Below are 18,407 nucleotides of genomic sequence, written 5' to 3'. Positions count from 1 at the left end.
ATATCTATTTAATTTAATTTGTTATTTTACACAAAGAGTAAGATTGCGACACATTATTTTGTGATAATCTTAACAGACAAATTCCATCATCCGAACACTATCATTATGTGTAATTAATTTGTTTTAACATTTCTTAAAGTATACTATAATATATTATGCTATGGAAGTTTAGTGGGTTTTTTTCCCTCAAAAATTGTGAAACATACTAAAAAACTCATAAAATTGCAACAAATACTGAAAGTCAAAATTAGAACTCAACTTTTAAGATATAATAATAATAATAGAGTTCAACATCTAAATTAAAGCCCCATTTAGTTAAAAAAAAAGATCAATACCAATTAATACATAGTAGGAATATAAAATTGTAATACAACTATTACCACTCCTATTATTTATTACAGATGATACATTAAAAGGCCAAAACAAAGCCCACACATTATTACATTTGTAACACCCCTACTTTTTATTACCCTAAGACTTAGAAAATCGATCTACATATATATATAGGTTTCGCGTCTAATTTTCTTTTACTTCTCGTTATGATTTATCGTTGTAAAGTATATTTTGAATAGTGAATGAGGATAGTATTATTACAAAATACTATAGTATTCTCATAGTCCGTTTATGAAAGACCGAGCTTCAAATAAAAGTTCATACATGTTCAACATCGAGTTCAACGTTTGACTAGAGTGAAGAAAAATAGATAAAAGTACTCTCCATGCCCTTCGGATCTTGCGCAATAGTCTCGCCTTGAACATCGATACCTACACGAACGGATAAGAAGCGTGTTAAATCAAGACGAGACAATCGACGAAATCAAATCACATCAAGCACGTTTATCAAACGTCGGCTCACGTTTTCCAAATGACGGCTCACGTCTTTTTAAGCGACGAGACATAATATTCTTTCCTTTTTAGGTAAAAGGAATGGTTGATTAGCCAACTTGCCTCTTATGGCAAAAAGTCCATAACCTTTGGACATTTCACCTCCACATATGAATCAAGTTTTAACCATATAAACTCATGCACCTTTCTTCCTTATAAATACCACACCATATCATCCTCTACCTTTTGGCTCCTTCACAAAAAAATTCTCTAAACAAAATTCTACCAAAATGAGAATGTATATAAGTGTTTGAAGAAAAGGAGTCCAATTTCCTACTCACTATCATTCTTCTCTTTCTTTTCTCAAGGTAATTCTACTAATAACTATTTTCACTACATAGCCATTTTCATATCATCCAAAGCATGAACATTAGGATTTTTCCCATGACAAACACCATATTATTTTTTGTATGCCTTTTCCCTTAATGGTTTTCATATCAACTATGCATGACTTTTTAGAATAGCTTTTGCCTTAACTAAAGAAAACTTAGACAAAGAAATCAATTAAGCAATGCCTAAGCTCTTAGACAACTTCATCGCACAATAATAACGATCTTGGAAAGCTTACCTCGTGAGTGAAGGAGCTGCCGGACCCCGGAGATGCTGCCCGGCAGTGGCCCACCGGCGGCGACGGCAGTCCGGCAACTTTCCGGCAGCATTCCGGCGGCTGTCCGACTTTCCACAACGAAATTAATCTCTTTTGACCCCGTTTTCACGATCTATCCAAACCTACTCTTTTCAAGACTTAATTATTAGTTGTAAGCCCTCAAATTAAGAAAAATAAAGAAGGGAAAGAAGGAAAAAAAAAAAAAAAAGGGGGAGGGGGGACCCTACCTCTCGGTCAACGGCGGTGAGACCGCCGTGTACCCAGCGGCGACGGCAGCAGCGGCCCGGCGGCGACGGCGGAGGTGGTGGTTCGTGGCCGAGGGAGAGAGAGAGGCCGAGGGAGAGAGAGAGGCCGAGGGAGAGAGAGAGACCGAGGGAGAGAGAGAAGATGGAGGGAAACACGCCGGCGGCCGGCGTCCTCACCGGCGACGCCATGTCCGGCGCAACAGTGAAGAGAAGGAGAGAGAGAACGTGAGGTTGAGGGTGGGAAGGGGAAGCAGGCGCCCCTTTCCTTTCTGTTTCTTTTTGGATTTGGTGGAGTGTATAGGGTTTACTAATTTATTTGGGTATTGGGCCTTCCCTTTGGGCCAAATAATTTTAGTGAAGTATGATCTTTTAAATTTTCTAGTGTGGGCCGAAAATTCTAGAACCAATGTGAAATTTGGGCTTTTTAGTCTAAGTGAGGAAATGGATCATACCTCTTAATTTTGGGTTAATATTACTTGAATTGTTTGAAGCTTTTAATTAATTAATCTTAAGATTAATTAATACCTTATCCTCCTTATTTAATTAATTTCTCAAAGATAGGAATGTATGAGCTCAATAATCTATCTCCAAAATAAATTATCGATTTCTTTTAAAATCATTATGAAATAGAGATCCACATTTTAAGTGGAATGAAGTTATCTTGATCGAACCCCGAACGTAGGACGCATACTCCATGTAGGATCATTTCATGTCATGCACCTTATGTATGTTCATACAAACTAATTTAAATCATTATACTCTTTCAAGAAGGGCGTGTTCGCAGAGTTTGATTACCCAAGGTCAAGCATTTGTAGAGTTTTACTTGGAAGCTTTGAGGTGGGCTTTATATCCAACACATTAAGTGTGGATAAAATTATCAAATATATAAAATGACTTTTGTTTGATAAAATCGCACTTATTTTTTTTAAAAGGTTATCGTGCCATAAATTGTTTGATTTATGATGCCTATCTGTTTGGCGATGCCAAATGAATGAATGAATGAATCGAATTCGGCTCCAATAGGACCAAGATCCTATTCGAGTTAGTGTACACAAAGGAATGGACCGTGAGTCATCATAAGGGGTTGGCCGGTCAATGTGATCGTGGAAGGTGGCCACCTTCCCGACACACAATGAACCATCAGATATGGCAGATTGTTGGAATGAACTTAGCTTGATCAAGCGAACTTTATGAAAATGAACTTAGTAAGCTCGGGCCTTTAAGAAAACCCCCGTGTGTTACTGTGATGGCATGATAATAACTTTTTCTTATATGAGTATCTTTCGGGAATGTGTTCACTGAGTACCCCGTATTCAGCCCTGCATGTATTTCTAAATGTGCAGGTTGAGCAAGTGATGAACTGGTGGCTGAGTGGAGTTGGGGGTCGTCTCATCTCTTTGTAGGATTTTCGTGGCATGTGTCTTCATACACATGACCATATAGTTACAACTCCTTCCGCTGTGCTTATGTTGTAGTATTTTGTACTAACGGGTCATAGGAACAATGATCAGTAACGAGTGACCTATGTTAAACACTCTTTTAAATCCTCATGATCTTTCGTTGTCTTGTGAACCTCTTTTATCTTATGAAGAAGTACTTGCATGTCTTATTGTAAATTCTTTCGTCCCCGTTCTATCCCCTCTTCTTAATTCCCTCCCCTGGTCATGATTTACCGAGCAATGCTATCCTTAGCAAAGCGCGGTCGTGACAACATTATTTATTCAAACCCTAATATTTCTCTAAACCTATACACCCCCACTAAACCTACGTACAGAGAGGCGCCACCATTTCCGTATCTCTATCTCTTTCTTTCTCTCCTCAGTGGTGCCGCTACGCGCCACCATTTCCTTTTCTGAGGTTTCTCTATCTCTCTTTCTCTCCCTCATCCGTGCTTCTACGACCACCGCTCCCTCCGCCTCGCTGCTTCGCCGCCCTCGCTGTGTTTTGCGCCGGCGCTTCTTCCGCCATGTCTCATCGGTATCCGCCCATGCCGCTTGCCTCACAGCTTTGAACAGAATAGAAAGTAGTGAATGGAGATGGCTGTTTTACAATTTTTTAGGACGTTGCATATTCCACTAATGGTGTCTCTATTTATAAGTGTATAAACTTCTTGAAGAAGCCATTTTTTAAGCATTTCATTTGACTAATTTTTATCCAATAATATCTACCTTTTGTTTGTCCAATAAATGACTTTTTCGCTTAAAGGTGTGCCACATGACAATCCAAAAAACTGCCCATATTGATAGATTACAAACAACATTTGGATATTAGGCTACTAGATCTATTTATTCGAGGGGATTAATCGTACTAACTAATATTGTGTGTTTTATTTAATCAGTTTATTGATATAAAATAAAAGGTAATTTTTTAATTAAGATAATCAAAGTACACTCTAAATGACACTACTTTAAAAGAAAATTAATATTTCAATCTTATATATTGTCTCTTGATTAAATGAATCTCATATTTATTTAAATAATTACACTTAAATTACATGATAAAATTACTATATAAAAATATTTTTTAGTCACTTTTCCATCAATTTTTATTTACATTTTTGCAAAGACAAGTATATTGAGATTTGAGCCAATGCATGTCTCAAAAGCCAACCGAAGAATCAGATATCAAAGCACACAAACCAATTCCACCATACCTAGAATACATATAATGATGATATATTATCCGTGAACATCATTCTAGTTTAATCCATATTAGCATATTTTTTTATTTATTTTATACTACAGTTTAGCTCTAATATCTTTAATTATTATTAGGATCATTACTTTAATAGATAACTGAAAATTAAAATCAATATTATTTTTACTCATTTATTTAAAATATTATATCAAAATAAATATATAAATGTATAAAGCAACTAATATAGAGAATGCCCACACAAATTATATTATGTTAGTTATTTTGGTTTATGATAGTACACAAATGGTTGCGAAATTGACGCTTGTGAATATACTAGAAAAATGGAATCCAATGACGTGAGAGTGAGACAAAGTGATTATATTTGGTACATCTCCTTCAGGAGATAAGAGCATCTTCAATGGTCGGCTAGCGACCGGCTAGTCGATTCGCGGCGCTGGCCGATCGGCTAGCTGAACCATTGGAGGCGGCCAGCGGGCAACCGGCGAAAATTTCGGCGTGGGCTAGCCGAACGCGCGTCGCTGGCCGAAGCGCTGGCCGCCATTGTGGCGGCCCGATCGGCCAGCGACGATTTTTTTTTTTAAAACTTATATAAACGCGATTTTAGTTTCATTTTCATTTGCACCACTTGTTTTAACGAGTTTTCTCTCTCTCTAACTTTACGTGCAAGAGCACCATCGGCGATGGATCACAACAATGAGTCCAGTCCGGCGACGAGTGGATCTCGAGACTCCCACGGTACCGTGGGATGCAGATGGGGCGAGATGGGCGGGCGAGATGGGCCCGGGGTTTAACGTCCCCGGAATCAGGCGGTGATGGGGATGATGGCCGGAGCGCCAGGGGGTGGGAACCGGGGGATGCCGTGGGGTATCGGGCAGAAGACAGAGCGCGTCGGCGGGCGGGGTGGGGAGGTATGCCCCGGATGCAGCAGATGATGGGTATGCATCCGGGATACTGAGAGGTCACTGGTAGGGGGGACATGGTCTATATCGTCCCTCTCTGGATTTTTTGGCTTCGTCTCACACGTCGACCCCGGTGGAGACGCAGTTCACCGGCGATGACCTTTAGTCATTGCATGACATGGGGATCGATCTCGGCGATCCGGACCCTCCCGTTCCAGCGGGGCGGGCCGCGGCGAAGAAGAAGAAGACGAGGGGGAAGGCCAAGGCGGTCGGCGAGTCGTCGCAGCCGTTGTTGACGACACCTCCGGCCGGAGGAAGTGGGGACGGAGGATGAGTACGCCGGGGTGGCCAGGGGGTTGTTGGAGGTGTGCGACGATCCGCTGGTTGCGAACAACCAGCGGGTCGTCAACATGTGGGCGAAGATTAGAGCTGCCTACAGGAGGCACCGCTCGCACGGGAAGGACTTCGGCGGGAGGAGGTCCGGAAGGGCGGGGAGAGCATCGGGGCACGCGAGTCGGCCGTTTTTCGGCGTTATGCGCCAACGCCCTCCATCAGCTCACTAGTGTGTGGCAGAATGAGGAGGACGCCCGGAGGATGGCGTCGAGAGTCGGTTCCCCATGGCGGGGAAGTACAAGGAGTTCCACTTCAGGAGTGCTATGAGTTGTTGAAGGACTCCGAGAAGTTCAATGCGGAGTGCGGCCGGCCGGGTGGCCGAAGAAGCGAGAGCTGAACTATACCCGCGACTACAGCGGCAGCAACGGCGGATCCCACGACCTCTCCCTCGGATGCTTTGAGGAGTTTCCATCCCCTCCTTCATTTCTGGTCGCCCTCGCCCGGTTGGACATGAAGCGGGCGCAACGGGCTGCGAGGGGAGGATCCCCCTATCGCCCCGCGAGGTCCGGGTCCCTCCGCCCTCCCACCCGCCCCACTCGAGTACACTCTCCATTTGCGTAACCAAACGCGGGATCAGATGTACAAGGTCTTCCAAGATTGGAGGACCGCCACTGACCCCACGAGAGAAGATGCTTCTTCACTCGATGCTCGAGAGCATGCGGGTTGATTTGGATGTCGCGAGGGCACGGCTAGGGGGTTCCGACGTGGGCTCAGATACCACGGGTGGCGGCATCGGCGGCGGCGACGGTGATGAGGAGTAGAGAGTGGCGGGGCTCGTGTGTGGAAGCCCTTTTTTAAAAAAAAATCATGTACTCCCTCCGTCTCGGAGTATTGGACTCACTTCTTTTGGGCACATGATTTAAGGAATTGATATTTAAATAGTTAAAGTGGAGAGAGTAAAGTATGAGAGAGGGAAAAGTAGGGAGAGAAGAGAAAAAAAAGTAGGTGGAGAATGAAATAAGATAGATGCTTTTTGCTAAAAAAGGAAATGAGTCTAATATGTTGGGACATCCCAAAAAGGAAAGTTGGTCTAATACCTTGGGACGGAGGGAGTTTTTTTTTTAAAATCTTTGTACTTTTTTTGAATGAAATTGATTAATTTTCCCGTATATGTGTCGTAAATTTAATTCCGTAATTTAATCGTAATTTTAATTCCGTAAATATAGTATATTTTGAATTATTTTTATTGCGGCTGGCCTAAATCTGATGTGGCAGGTGGATTTTAATGCTGCTGACGTGGCAGGGAGAGAGAATGGCTGGCCTATGGCTGGCCTATTTGCATTGGAGATGCTCTAAGCAACACAATTATGTGTAGTCCTAAATTAAATCATGCAGATTGATTAACTAAATGATACAGAGTCTAGTTTAATTGATAAAATTAAGAAGATTCTAAGATGATGGCAGTAGATGTTTCAGCGATGGAGGGATTATGAGTGTGGTCTCCTTCGTAGGTCACCACCAGCATTGTTGGATCTTCCACATCTCTCTCCACGTGTTTCCGAGCTGGACAGCCTCGTACACTACTACACTTGTAATAACCCCTGTTCCACATTTACCATACATTAATTAATTAGCAACACAACAACAGATGTTGGGATTCAAACCATCCCATATTTAAAAATTAGTAAAGTGCAACCCATACTGTATTCGTACGAGATTTTAGTCTAGCTAAAGCAAAACAGTGAGGATTTAGCTTAAAACAGAAAATATTATACTAATACGAGTTTAGGTGTGCAATCAGAAAATATTATACTAATACGAGTTTAGGTGTGCAATCGCCGAACCCTCCCACTGGTATCAGAGCCCTGGCTCGGGTCAGTTCTGTGTGGCTCGACGGTCAGCCGATTGCCTTGCGTGTGTGAGCTCGATCTAGACCTATGGTGGCATGTGACGTGATTGGTCTTGGTTTAAGGGATGGTTTGTTAGTACAAACCAAATCTCATATTCCCTTCGTTTCATAGAAATATTTCATTTAAAGTTGATATGGGTTTTAATGTGTAATTAGTAAAGTAAGAGAGAAGGAAAAAAGTAGTTGAAATTTTGTAGAGTGTGGTGAAGTCCATAAACAATATAGTAAAAGAAAATGTGAAAAAAATTACTATAAATGGATATTGACTATTTCATGCGACAAAATGAGTATTAGGAAATAAGTAAAATTGCAAATGTACCAACTAGAATGAGTCTAAATTGAACTATATCATACTAGTGTAAATTTAGACGTGAATCGATGAAATAGAATTAATAATGAATTACCTAGGATGTGGGGAACCTTTAATTGGCTTCTGGCCATATTTTCTCCAGGAGTAATCATCAGGTGGGATGTCAGCCATTTTCATGCTGATCGCCGGCATCATAACCACCCTCTTCATCCTCAATTTCCTAAAGCCAAAAACACCCCTCATTTAATTAAATATAATTATCTATTACTCCTCTGGCGCGTAGAAATAAACAATTTAGGGTTAGACACAAGTTTTAATCTGTATTTGGTAAAGTAAGAGCAAGGGAGAAAAAACTGTAATTGGTAAAATAAAAGTGAAGGGAAAAAAAAAATTGAAATTGTGAAGTAGTTAATTAGACCCATAAATGATACATTAAAAACGAAAAAGAGAAAAATGTTGTCATAAATAGATATAAATTATTTCTATAAGACATACGAAAAATGAAATATGACATAGTATTTCTATGAAGTAAATCAGCAATTACTACTGCAATTCATCAAATTTAAATAAGTACACGACACGAACTCACTTCCTCTTGGAGCACATGGCGTTTTCCGACGAAGAGCACTTCCTCTTGAAGTCGGAGGAAGAAGAAAGCGGCGAATCGACAAAGGAGTAAGAGAAGGTCATGGTCTCCACCGCCGGAACCTGCTGGATGGGGGTGGGGCAGTAGATCTTCTCTTCCCCGGAGCCCGGAGAAGAGGCCACGGGGGCTCTCCTGAACCGGGCGTGGCCGGTTCGGGTCCGCCCCACGAAAGACATCACCTTCGTCAATTTATCCTCCGATTGAGAAACGAAGCTGCTGTTTCTGCAGTTCATCGCGAGGTCCACAGCCATGGCAGATATTTAATTTGATTTGATTTTTGCATGAGGGAAAAGGAGGAAAATGTAAGGGAGTAGATGAGTGATCATATATAATGGGAAAATATTAGTAATTGATGAAAAGTAAACAGTAGGTGACTGACCATTCACTTTAATCTCACTGCCTTGTCAAATTTAGGTGCCTATAACATTGGTCCACCAGCTGCGTCTCTTAGAATTACTATGTTATTCAAGTCTATTGACTCTTTATTACTCCCTCCGTCCGACAATAGTAGTCTCATTTTTAAAGGGCACAAGTTTTAAGAAATGGTTAGAGTGTGTAATAAATAGTGTATAATAGTGGAATTTGGGACCCACAAATTTATAAATTTAGCTTTTATACAATAATGTTATGATTTTATTTCTGCTTTTAAATCCAAATTTGAAGAATTAAATTAAACAACTCACTAAATTTGCTCATACACAATTAAATGAAACAATTCACTGTATCAAATTGGAGGATTAAACACCAAGACAGCAAAATCCACACTCCAAATCTGAAATCAGCACACACGGCAAAATTCACATTCCAATTCAAAATCCGTTGTGAATCGAAATCAAAAGAAAATATTTGAATCAAAACTCATGAATCAAAACAACAGTGAATTAAAATCAAAGAGCAAAAAGAGCTTAGAGGCCATAAGAACAAAATTTCAAGAATAAACTTTGCCAAATTAAAAGGAAGCAGAGCCATCTTCGTGATTTTCACTACTCTCATTCTGGAGGTCACCCCACACCCACAGTCGTCGCCTTCGATGAAGAGGATTAACCGATTAAGGTTAGAGGACAACTGCTATGGATCGTGTTTGGGCAGGAGACAGTGGAGGTCGACGGAGGCGGCCGCCGATTAGGGGCTAGGGTTCCTGAAAGTGGGGAGGAGGAGGAGGCGGCGGTTGGGAAGCCTTTTGTCGGTGGCGGCGGCGAATTAGGGTTCCGAGGGGTCGAGAGAGTGTGGGAGAGGAGAGAGAGAGAGAAAGGGAGATAGAATGAGAGAGTGAGTTAGACAGGTGGGGGTGGGGGGTGTTTTTTTATGGTAGAGATGTAAATAAGTGAGAAGTGGGAGGATAATTAGATTGTCCAAATATAGTAAGTAGAACCGGGACTCCTATTCTCGGACGTCCAAAAACGGAAAAACGGGACTCCTATTTTTGGACGGAGGGAGTATTAATTAAACACACCATAACTGTGAATTGGATGTTTTTCCTCCCGTCCTTGTGAAGTAGATGCGTTTCTTTTATTGATAAATAATTAAATCAAGTTGAAATTTTAATCAATTTTTTAGCTTTCTTATTTTAATTTTTTTCAGCTGAGTCACTTCATATATATAAAAAAAAAGATGATTTTTAAGTGTCATTATTTGAAACATTTTTACTATTTAAAATTAAAGTTTTTATATAATTGATAACTTATTTTAATTTTGAAAGCATATTTAATAAGTATTTAAAATAAAAGAAAATGTATCATATTTTCTATATAAGCTCAAGTATGAGTGTAACTGAAAATCATAATTAGTAAAGATTATATTTAACTATACATGATTAAATATTTAAATTCCTACCACATATCACAAGTCTCTTTCAAGCTTATAAATATCTCGTTCCAAACATCAATTACAATACTCCATCTCAGAGCTTGCACGAAAATTCATACTCAACTTTCATACTTCCATTTTTCCTCCAGGAAAGCGTATGAGAAACTTTCTAGTTATGAATAGGGTGTAGAACTAATGAGCAACGCTTGGTTACAATTTAGAATCTATTTTTATATGTTTACGCTAGTTTTTTACATCTGAAAACTAGTATGAATTAAAATTATTAAAAGCTATGCCACTAAATATTACTCCCTCCATCCTTTAGAGCATCTACAATGGTCGGCGAGAGACCGGCTAGCTGATTCCCGGCGCTGGCCGGTCCGCTCACCGAACCATTGCAACCGGCAAGCGCTCGCCGATTCCCGGGCGCTGGACGAAGCGCTCGCCGCCATTGTAGGCTGGAGATCGGCGAGCGATCGGCCAGCGCGAATTTTTTATTTTTTATTTTTTTTTAATTTCCGAAACACTATATATACGCTATTTGAACGTCATTTTCATTTGCACCGCTTGTGTTAACGAGCTATCTCTCTCTCTTATTAATTTCTGTACAAGAGCAACAACGCAAAATGAGTAACACGGGTGGTAGTAGTGATAGTAGTGATGAGGAGTACGATGGGCAAATGGACGAAGCATTGGAGGCCTATACGTCCGCTGAGATGGACCGGGTGATACAAAAGGCTTTGCAGACGGCGGTACCTCGACCTCGATCCGTTGTCGACCGCCGAGCAATGATTGTTCGGGATCACGTAGCTGCACATCAGCGGCTATATGATGACTACTCCGCAGAGCAACTGCGGTTTGGGGAAAAAACCTCTTCAGGCAGCGTTTTAGGATGAGCAGGGCGCTGTTTATGCGTATCGTTGACTCTTTGGAGCGTTGATATCTGTGTTTCTGCTTCAGGTACGATGCGGCTGGCAGACCCGGCCACACCGTTATTCAAAAGTGCACTGCGGCAATAAGGCAGTTGGCTACGGAAGCAGACATGTGGGACGAGTACCTCCACATAGGTGAGATGACTGCCCTGAAGTGTCTAAAGAATTTCTGTGAGGGCGTCGTTGAAATATTCAGGGACGAGTATCTTCGAAGCCCCAACCCCAAAGACTGTCAGGATCTGATGCGATGATGCACGGGGAGAAGGAAGAACTGTCCCGCTTGCATTAGGCGAGCATAGATTGTATGCATTGGGAGTGGAAGAACTGTCCCATTGCCTGGAAGGGGTTCTACACCACCGGCTACGAGGGAAAGAATCCCACGATGATCCTCGAGGCCGTAGCTGATTACCGGCCGTGGATCTGCATGCGTATTTTGGGGTAGCCGGGTTGAATAACGACCTCAACGTCCTCAACTCGTCACCCCTTTTCAACAAGCAGTGCTGGGCGTCGGTCCGACCATCAGCTTTTGTCGCCCAACGGCAACCGGCATGATATGGGCTACTACTTGGCGGATGGGATATACCCTAGGTGGCCCGTCTTTGTGAAGACAATCGATACGCAAATGAGGACAGGAAGGCCTACTTTGCGGAACGGCGGGGAGTCGGCGCGTTAAGGACGTGGAGCGCGCATTTGGTGTGCTCCGGGCTCGATGGGCGGCAATTAAGGGTCCAACGGGGTACCTCACGATGAAGTCGGCCGCCTCCAGGGCGCCGACATGCGCTGAGTGGATGCTCATATTCAACTCCAAAAGGATTTAATTGAAGAGTTGTGGACGCGGAAGACTGCACGGCGATAGTTTTTTTTTATATATATTTTTTAAAATTATGTAATTTTTTTTAATTAATGTACTTTTTTTTTTATTTTAATGAAATTAATGAATTTTCCTGTATATGTGTCGTATGTTTAATTCCGTATTTTGTGTTTAATTCCGTAAATTTAGTTGTTGTTTTTTAATAGTGCTGATGATGTGGCTAGCCTATTGCTTGTCCAGTTGTTTGTCCTGAAGATGTGGCAGGAGGAATATTAGTACTGGATGATGTGGCAGGAGGAGAAATAGGCTAGCCTATGGCTGACCTATTTATCATTGTGGATGCTCTTAAAATTTGGCACCATCTGACCCGGCACGGGTTTTAAGAAATGTAATAGAAAGTGAGTTGAAAAAGTTAGTGGCATGTGAGTCCTACTTTTATATATTAGTTTTAAAATAAAATGTGAGTAGGAATGAGTTAGTGGAATGTAGGGTCCACTGCCAAAAATGGTAAAAATGAAAGGTGACAAATTTTTAGGGACGAACGAAAAAGTAAATAAAGACAAATTTTCAGGGACGGATAAAGTAATTAGGCTTTGTTTGGAGCATGGAATTGGGATGTCGAATTGGTATTGAAGTCTAGAATTCTAAATTTAATGTTTAATATCACAACAAATATTATAATTTAGAATTGAATGACAATTCAAAATTCTTAATTTTCATAATTTAAATTTCATATCTAAAAATAGATAATTGGAATTTCAAATAATTAGAAATTAGATACTGCACTTTCATTGCATATATCAATAACGCACAAATACACACACTATACACAAAATACACACTACTCACCATACACAAAATACACACTTTTATACACAAAATACACACACTGTACACAACAATTGCATGCATGCACACATTACACACACTGTACACTATGCACACATTGTTTATGTATAATGTGTGTGTATTGTGTATGTGTGCATAATGTGTGTTGTGTGGATACAAATTATTCTAATTTAATTTCATATCAAGTACTTCATTTTACTAAATATAGAAGTTCTTCCCAATCCAATTTTATAGAATTCTAATTTCAATTTCAATTATTAAATGGACCTGAATATTTTTCGTGAACGGGAAGAGTATGGCGCACATGCAACATGCATTCATGTCATGTGAAACACGACACGGGAGTTTGATGAAGTCAAAGATGTGATCCCATCATATCATGTAGTTTACAAATGAGAGACGTATGAGTTTGGAGTTTGGCTCTTTTTTTAATGTTTACACATTGACTCCATAACCTACGTTTCCATAAATTTTCGCATAGAATGTATCAGCAGCACATGTATGAAGAATATATAAGCAGAGACGATTACGACATCTTATCTTCATTTAATTTTTATATTTACAAAGTAGATTAATTTGACCTTTCCTGTTCGATTCGAGAAAAATTGGTTAATATATGCCTCCTGGCTAAGCAATCGAGCATGTCAAAACGAATTTCAGATTTTAATGTAAGTTATGTTCTAGCTACTACTTTTTTTTCAGGCTATTTGGTATTGCAAAAAAAAAGTACATAAAATTTGAATATATTCAAAGATTTTATATTGTCGCTTGAAATACTCATGCTATTGACTTTGATAGTTTTAGTATACTGAATTAATATTATTAATATTACGAGAATTACAATTTTTCTAATCAACACATGACGTCATTTTGGTAAATCCTAAGAAGAAGTATCATTTTATTGGTACAACTTTATACATGCATGCATGAATGGCAATAGAAAATTGGAGAAGCCGCTTTTGTAGACTAGAAATGCATAGGTTTAGAATTTAGATTACTAAATTTTTGTATTTGGAATATTAGTCGTTCATTGAATTCTCTTGTTTGTTCTATGCATAAAAAGTTGGAGTGTCTCACAAAATTGACATTTCTCTTTCATCACAAATAAATTAAAATGTGCCTTAAAAGTTGGAGGGTATTTGTAGGAGTGGGAATACGGGTATCCGTAGATACCCGACCTGAAAAAATCGGGTATCCCAATCCATAAATCATCTAAATGTCTATCCAAAATCCGACTCGATATATTTTCGGGTACCCCAATACCCACCCCGGGTATCATACCCGATGTATCGGGTACCCAAATACCCGACTCTTTACATGTGTTAATAACTAATATAAATATAGAAATATTTAAATTGACTAACATTGTTAATGTTGTATTTATTTTGTAGTATAAAACTATAAAAATGGGTCACTTTTATTTTAAAGTATATGATTATATTTATGTAAGTAAAATAATAAAAGTTATGCATTTAATTAAACTGTAAAAGCAACCAATAATATAATTCAAAAGTCAAAATAATTAACTAAAATATAAAAATCACATGAGTTGGTTATGCAATACGTAAAACTTGAGAGTTTGGAGAAGTCGTGATCTAGAGTAATAGAGATTGACTTATTTATATAAGTTTAGAGAAAGTTAATTTAGTATGTCGTAATTAGTAAATAAATTAACCTAGCTCTTGAAGCCTAAAATGGTTAAACCTAATTTAAAAAATGCTTTAAATAGTAAATTGGATATTCGGGTAATATCCGATACCCATTCGGGTTATCCAATACCCGATTTATCTTAAATTTCAATACCCAATCCCATACCCGATCCCAAAAAATTGGATATTGAGTATCCAATACCCAGCGGATATCGGCTCGGGTACGGGTAAACCCAATACCCAATATCCGTATTCCCACCCCTAGGTATTTGGATAAAGAAAAGTTTAAAAAATGCAAGTGTCACTCCAGCATTATTACATTACATCAAAGTTTAGGGATATATGAACCTATTTTTAAAGTTTGACTATCGCGTTTGATAATATTTCAAAATTTAAGTACCCATCCCAGTAGTTCCCTCATTTAATTAAACTAAATTAATCAACTTCCATAGATAAAAATACACGTTTACATAAAATACTAATTAGGCTAGGCCAACAATAAAACTAACCTAATAAGAATAAGATTAAAAACAAGGTGCGCCTCCTCCATCGGTGTTATTCTTCTTTTGTGTCTTCTTGTACGTTTCTTTTCTTCCTTTCCTATTTTCTTAAATATAGAATTAATTTAAATTTGATTGCAAAAAAATATGATTTACGTTTGTTATAATGTTAATTTGTCACTCCCTTAATTCGTCTATGGTAATAACTTTTCATTTTGGATTGTCCCAATTCAAATAATTAATTTTTTTAATAGAAAAATACATTTTACTCTTTTTATTGTTTTTACTGAACTCAATAAATATCATTTTGATCATTTGTTGCGAAACTGATAAGAGTATTATTTATTTGAGCTAACAATAATACACTATTGCTCTTACAATTAAGTAGTAAGTAGTAGTACTATACAATAGGAATATTTATTATGCAATCCATGTTCTTATAAAGCAAGGCTTATTATATTCTTTTCGTTTTTAAGTAATATATTTTTATTTTTCAATATTCACTTTAATTTAAAGTAAAAATATTATTTTTTATATATTCTGTCCTCTTACTGGTACTAAATTTTTAAAATTAAATTATATAAAATCTCTTTTAACTAAAAAATAATCTGCTTATAATGGATTGGATATATACAGTTATCACGCCGACGAATCCAACCGCTATTTCACATATGCGAACTAAAGCATAAATTTAGTGACAAATGCCGACTTTAAAGCAAATTCGGACACTTGGTCAAACAAAGTTGCGTTATTCACTTAGCTTTACCAACATCAAATTCTTGCCCCAATTATTGGACAGACATAGTGCCTTGTTTTAAGGGGCTAAAATCAAGAAAATAGGCAAGTGTGAAAAAAGCTAGTTTTCTGATTTTTGCTATTAGATGAATATCTTAATATTTAGTCTGTCTCATTACCAAGATTCATTTATTTTTTTATTATAAGATTTGATGTTAATAAAAAGAGAATAAAGTAGAGAGATAAAAGTAGAGATGATATTATTTATATTTTATTTTTGTAATTACTCAAAAAGAAAAACTTTCATTTTTAATGGGGACATAGTAAGTATTTGAAGGTACACATTTTCTATTTAGTCCAAAAATTCGTGATTGATTAAGAAATGCTACTCAATCAATTAATTATTGAAATATAATTAATTGATGATGTGATTAGACTATGTCATTTTTTCATTAGATCATGTATAGTAGTGTCGCTACACAAGTCACAATGCTTGGGTAATACTGGTTTCAATGACGATTGACGAACCCAAGTGTGGTCGGGTGGGATCGACCGAACCAACTACTGGTCACCGAGCACTACTAGAAAGCTTCATAATCGACCTGCGACATGGCACAACTCCACTTCCAACACTCGTCACCTGCAACTCTACCAAATCCTTCGACCTTTTTCAGAAAATAAGAAGAGGAAGAATAGAGGAGAGAGATTGTGGAGCTAAAGCAAAAAATTGAGAGATTCTATTGTGGTAAGAAATTAAGTCATACATAGATTTTTCTTCTTTTGTTTTGTTAAATGAACAAAATATTTTGGGCTTATGTTATTAAAGTAAGTTGGGCCTTTTGGCCCTTTGGTGGTCATGAAATAGGTTATCTTCACTATGGATTAGTTAACATAATTATTTTCAAAATTTTTATTTTATGAGTTCCATTATATTTCTGTTTCATTTACTGATTTTTTGAATTATTAATAGGTGTTGGGTACTAAAAAATTTATTCATTTTTATATATAAATACTCTCAAGAATCAACTATCACTCACAAAGAAATCGAGCACAAAAAGTATGTGGCTACTTAAACTGTAAAAAAAAAATTAATAATTATTTTTAATATTCATTATACTTAAGCCCACAGATATTATTTTCAGGATCTGTCATTATTCATAATGATCCTCTTCGACCTAGCCCTAGGTACTAATGGCCCTTCAACGAGCTAACAATATCCTTCATTAGCCCAATCAAAAACAGTGAAGAAAATTTAGTTACACATAAACTTTTCAGCAATACAAAAAATATTGCAGTACAAAACCTGTAATTAATAGTATTCCATATGGTATATCTTAAATATTCAGGCATTGTGTTCTATACTATATACTAGTCCATTCATTTAACATAACGTGGAGTATTATTTTATGCTTAGTCACTTAATATATCCATTCATTTAAAATAACAAAACTGAATATGATGCAATAAAATATTATCTAGATAAGGTTTCATCATTACTGGATATTACTAATAGTAGTAATAAAATGCAAATTTTATATATTGTACGAACTTTAAACTATGATATGGACTATTAAAAAATATTAATAGATGATAAAATAATATCAACATAAAATGCCAACACAGTGTCAACCGCTGTCACTGTATTGATATTTTTTATTGCTGTTATTTTGTCATCTATTCACATTTTTTAATTACGTTGATATTTTCTAAAGATCGAGATTATAATTTAAAATTTCTAGAATATTTAGAGTTTGTATTTAATTAAATTCTTATGCTAATGATATGGCCAGCCATTTAAGTTTTTCATTCAATTTAATTGTAGATTATATTTACTATTATGGCCATAGTTGGCATCTTATAAACAATTGGGTCTTTTGTTTGCGCTAATCAATATGGCATATATTCCTTGGGCCGTAGTCGGCCTTCTTATCATTCAATTCTGAACATAGCCCACTTACGTAAAACTAACAAGTAAAAAACAATTTCTTTCATTCACCATTACTTTTTTTTTAATTCAACTCAAATTTTAAAAAATACTATAAATAAAAGGGATCGAAAAAATTAATTAAACGTATATTTTAATTCTTTATACTATTTTTATTATAATAAAATATAACTAAAATGAGTTTATAGAATGCGTGAATCGTTTATCAAAATTAATAGATGGAAATTGGTTCCTAATATCATGAAATTTACATAAATTCTAGTTTTTCCCAAGAATTTTCAAATTAGTACATAAATCGTGAACTTTCAGATCGGTTTGGTATTTTCCACGGCGGGTCAAGAGTAAAATCCGGCTAGCTTATATGGCATTTTAAATCCTATTTGGCACAATTCTTATAAATGGCATGTCATGTTGGCATATCTATTTGAAGTACTATTAAACACAATATTACTTTTATTTAACAAAATAGAACTCTAAAAACAAAGAAAAATAAATAAATTTAATAAAAGTAAAAAGAATTCAATTAGAAACACACACCTGTGACGGCTACGCTACAAAAATTAAAACACAAAATCTTATTTCTCTCTTTATTTCGCAGACGAAGGGAGTATAAAATATAAAGAATGATAATAGTTACATATGTATAAACTTCTATTTCCATTCTTCTTCCAATTCACTCATTTATTTAA

At 37.4% G+C, this 18,407-nt stretch overlaps 1 protein-coding gene and 2 long non-coding RNA genes across 5 annotated transcripts; 1 reads left to right on the top strand and 2 right to left on the bottom strand.

Annotated features, from left to right (window-relative positions):
* Positions 1 to 587: 587 nt before the first annotated feature.
* On the bottom strand, positions 588 to 2,024 carry LOC125197552. The gene is made up of 3 exons (XR_007172097.1): positions 1,719 to 2,024; positions 1,453 to 1,613; positions 588 to 764 (listed from the first exon to the last, which is right to left on the bottom strand). It is a non-coding gene; the product is annotated as an uncharacterized LOC125197552 (long non-coding RNA).
* On the top strand, positions 1,053 to 3,280 carry LOC125197554. The gene is made up of 3 exons (XR_007172098.1): positions 1,053 to 1,192; positions 2,505 to 2,573; positions 3,080 to 3,280. It is a non-coding gene; the product is annotated as an uncharacterized LOC125197554 (long non-coding RNA).
* A 3,716-nt stretch (positions 3,281 to 6,996) lies between these two features.
* On the bottom strand, positions 6,997 to 9,741 carry LOC125197551 (probable WRKY transcription factor 15). Of its 3 annotated transcripts, XM_048096318.1 has the most exons (4): positions 8,871 to 9,741; positions 8,435 to 8,713; positions 7,940 to 8,065; positions 6,997 to 7,227 (listed from the first exon to the last, which is right to left on the bottom strand). In XM_048096318.1, exons 2-4 carry the CDS (start codon positions 8,665 to 8,667, stop codon positions 7,065 to 7,067), a joined length of 522 nt encoding a protein of 173 aa, XP_047952275.1. In that variant the 5' UTR covers positions 8,668 to 8,713; positions 8,871 to 9,741; the 3' UTR covers positions 6,997 to 7,064. The 3 variants fall into 3 exon arrangements, with proteins under 3 accessions (XP_047952275.1, XP_047952276.1, XP_047952274.1); XM_048096319.1 differs by lacking the exon at positions 8,871 to 9,741 and having other exon boundaries at positions 7,956 to 8,065; positions 8,435 to 8,854; XM_048096317.1 differs by lacking the exon at positions 8,871 to 9,741 and having other exon boundaries at positions 8,435 to 8,851.
* Between the last annotated feature and the right edge of the window lie 8,666 nt (positions 9,742 to 18,407).

The sequence above is a fragment of the Salvia hispanica genome, chromosome 6, assembly GCF_023119035.1.
Source record: "Salvia hispanica cultivar TCC Black 2014 chromosome 6, UniMelb_Shisp_WGS_1.0, whole genome shotgun sequence".
Lineage (NCBI taxonomy): Eukaryota > Viridiplantae > Streptophyta > Magnoliopsida > Lamiales > Lamiaceae > Salvia > Salvia hispanica.
The sequence above is the reverse complement of the archived record's forward strand: the minus strand, read 5'-3'. Positions and strand labels throughout refer to the sequence as shown.

Coding starts and splice junctions, on each gene's coding strand:
- LOC125197551 (XM_048096317.1), bottom strand. CDS start 8,742: ATGGCTGTGGACCTCGCGATGAACTGCAGAAACAGCAGCTTCGTTTCT. Junction 8,066..8,434: donor GCCATGTGCTCCAAGAGGAA/GTGAGTTCGTGT, acceptor TTTTGGCTTTAG/GAAATTGAGGATGAAGAGGG. Junction 7,228..7,939: donor AAAGGTTCCCCACATCCTAG/GTAATTCATTAT, acceptor AATGTGGAACAG/GGGTTATTACAAGTGTAGTA.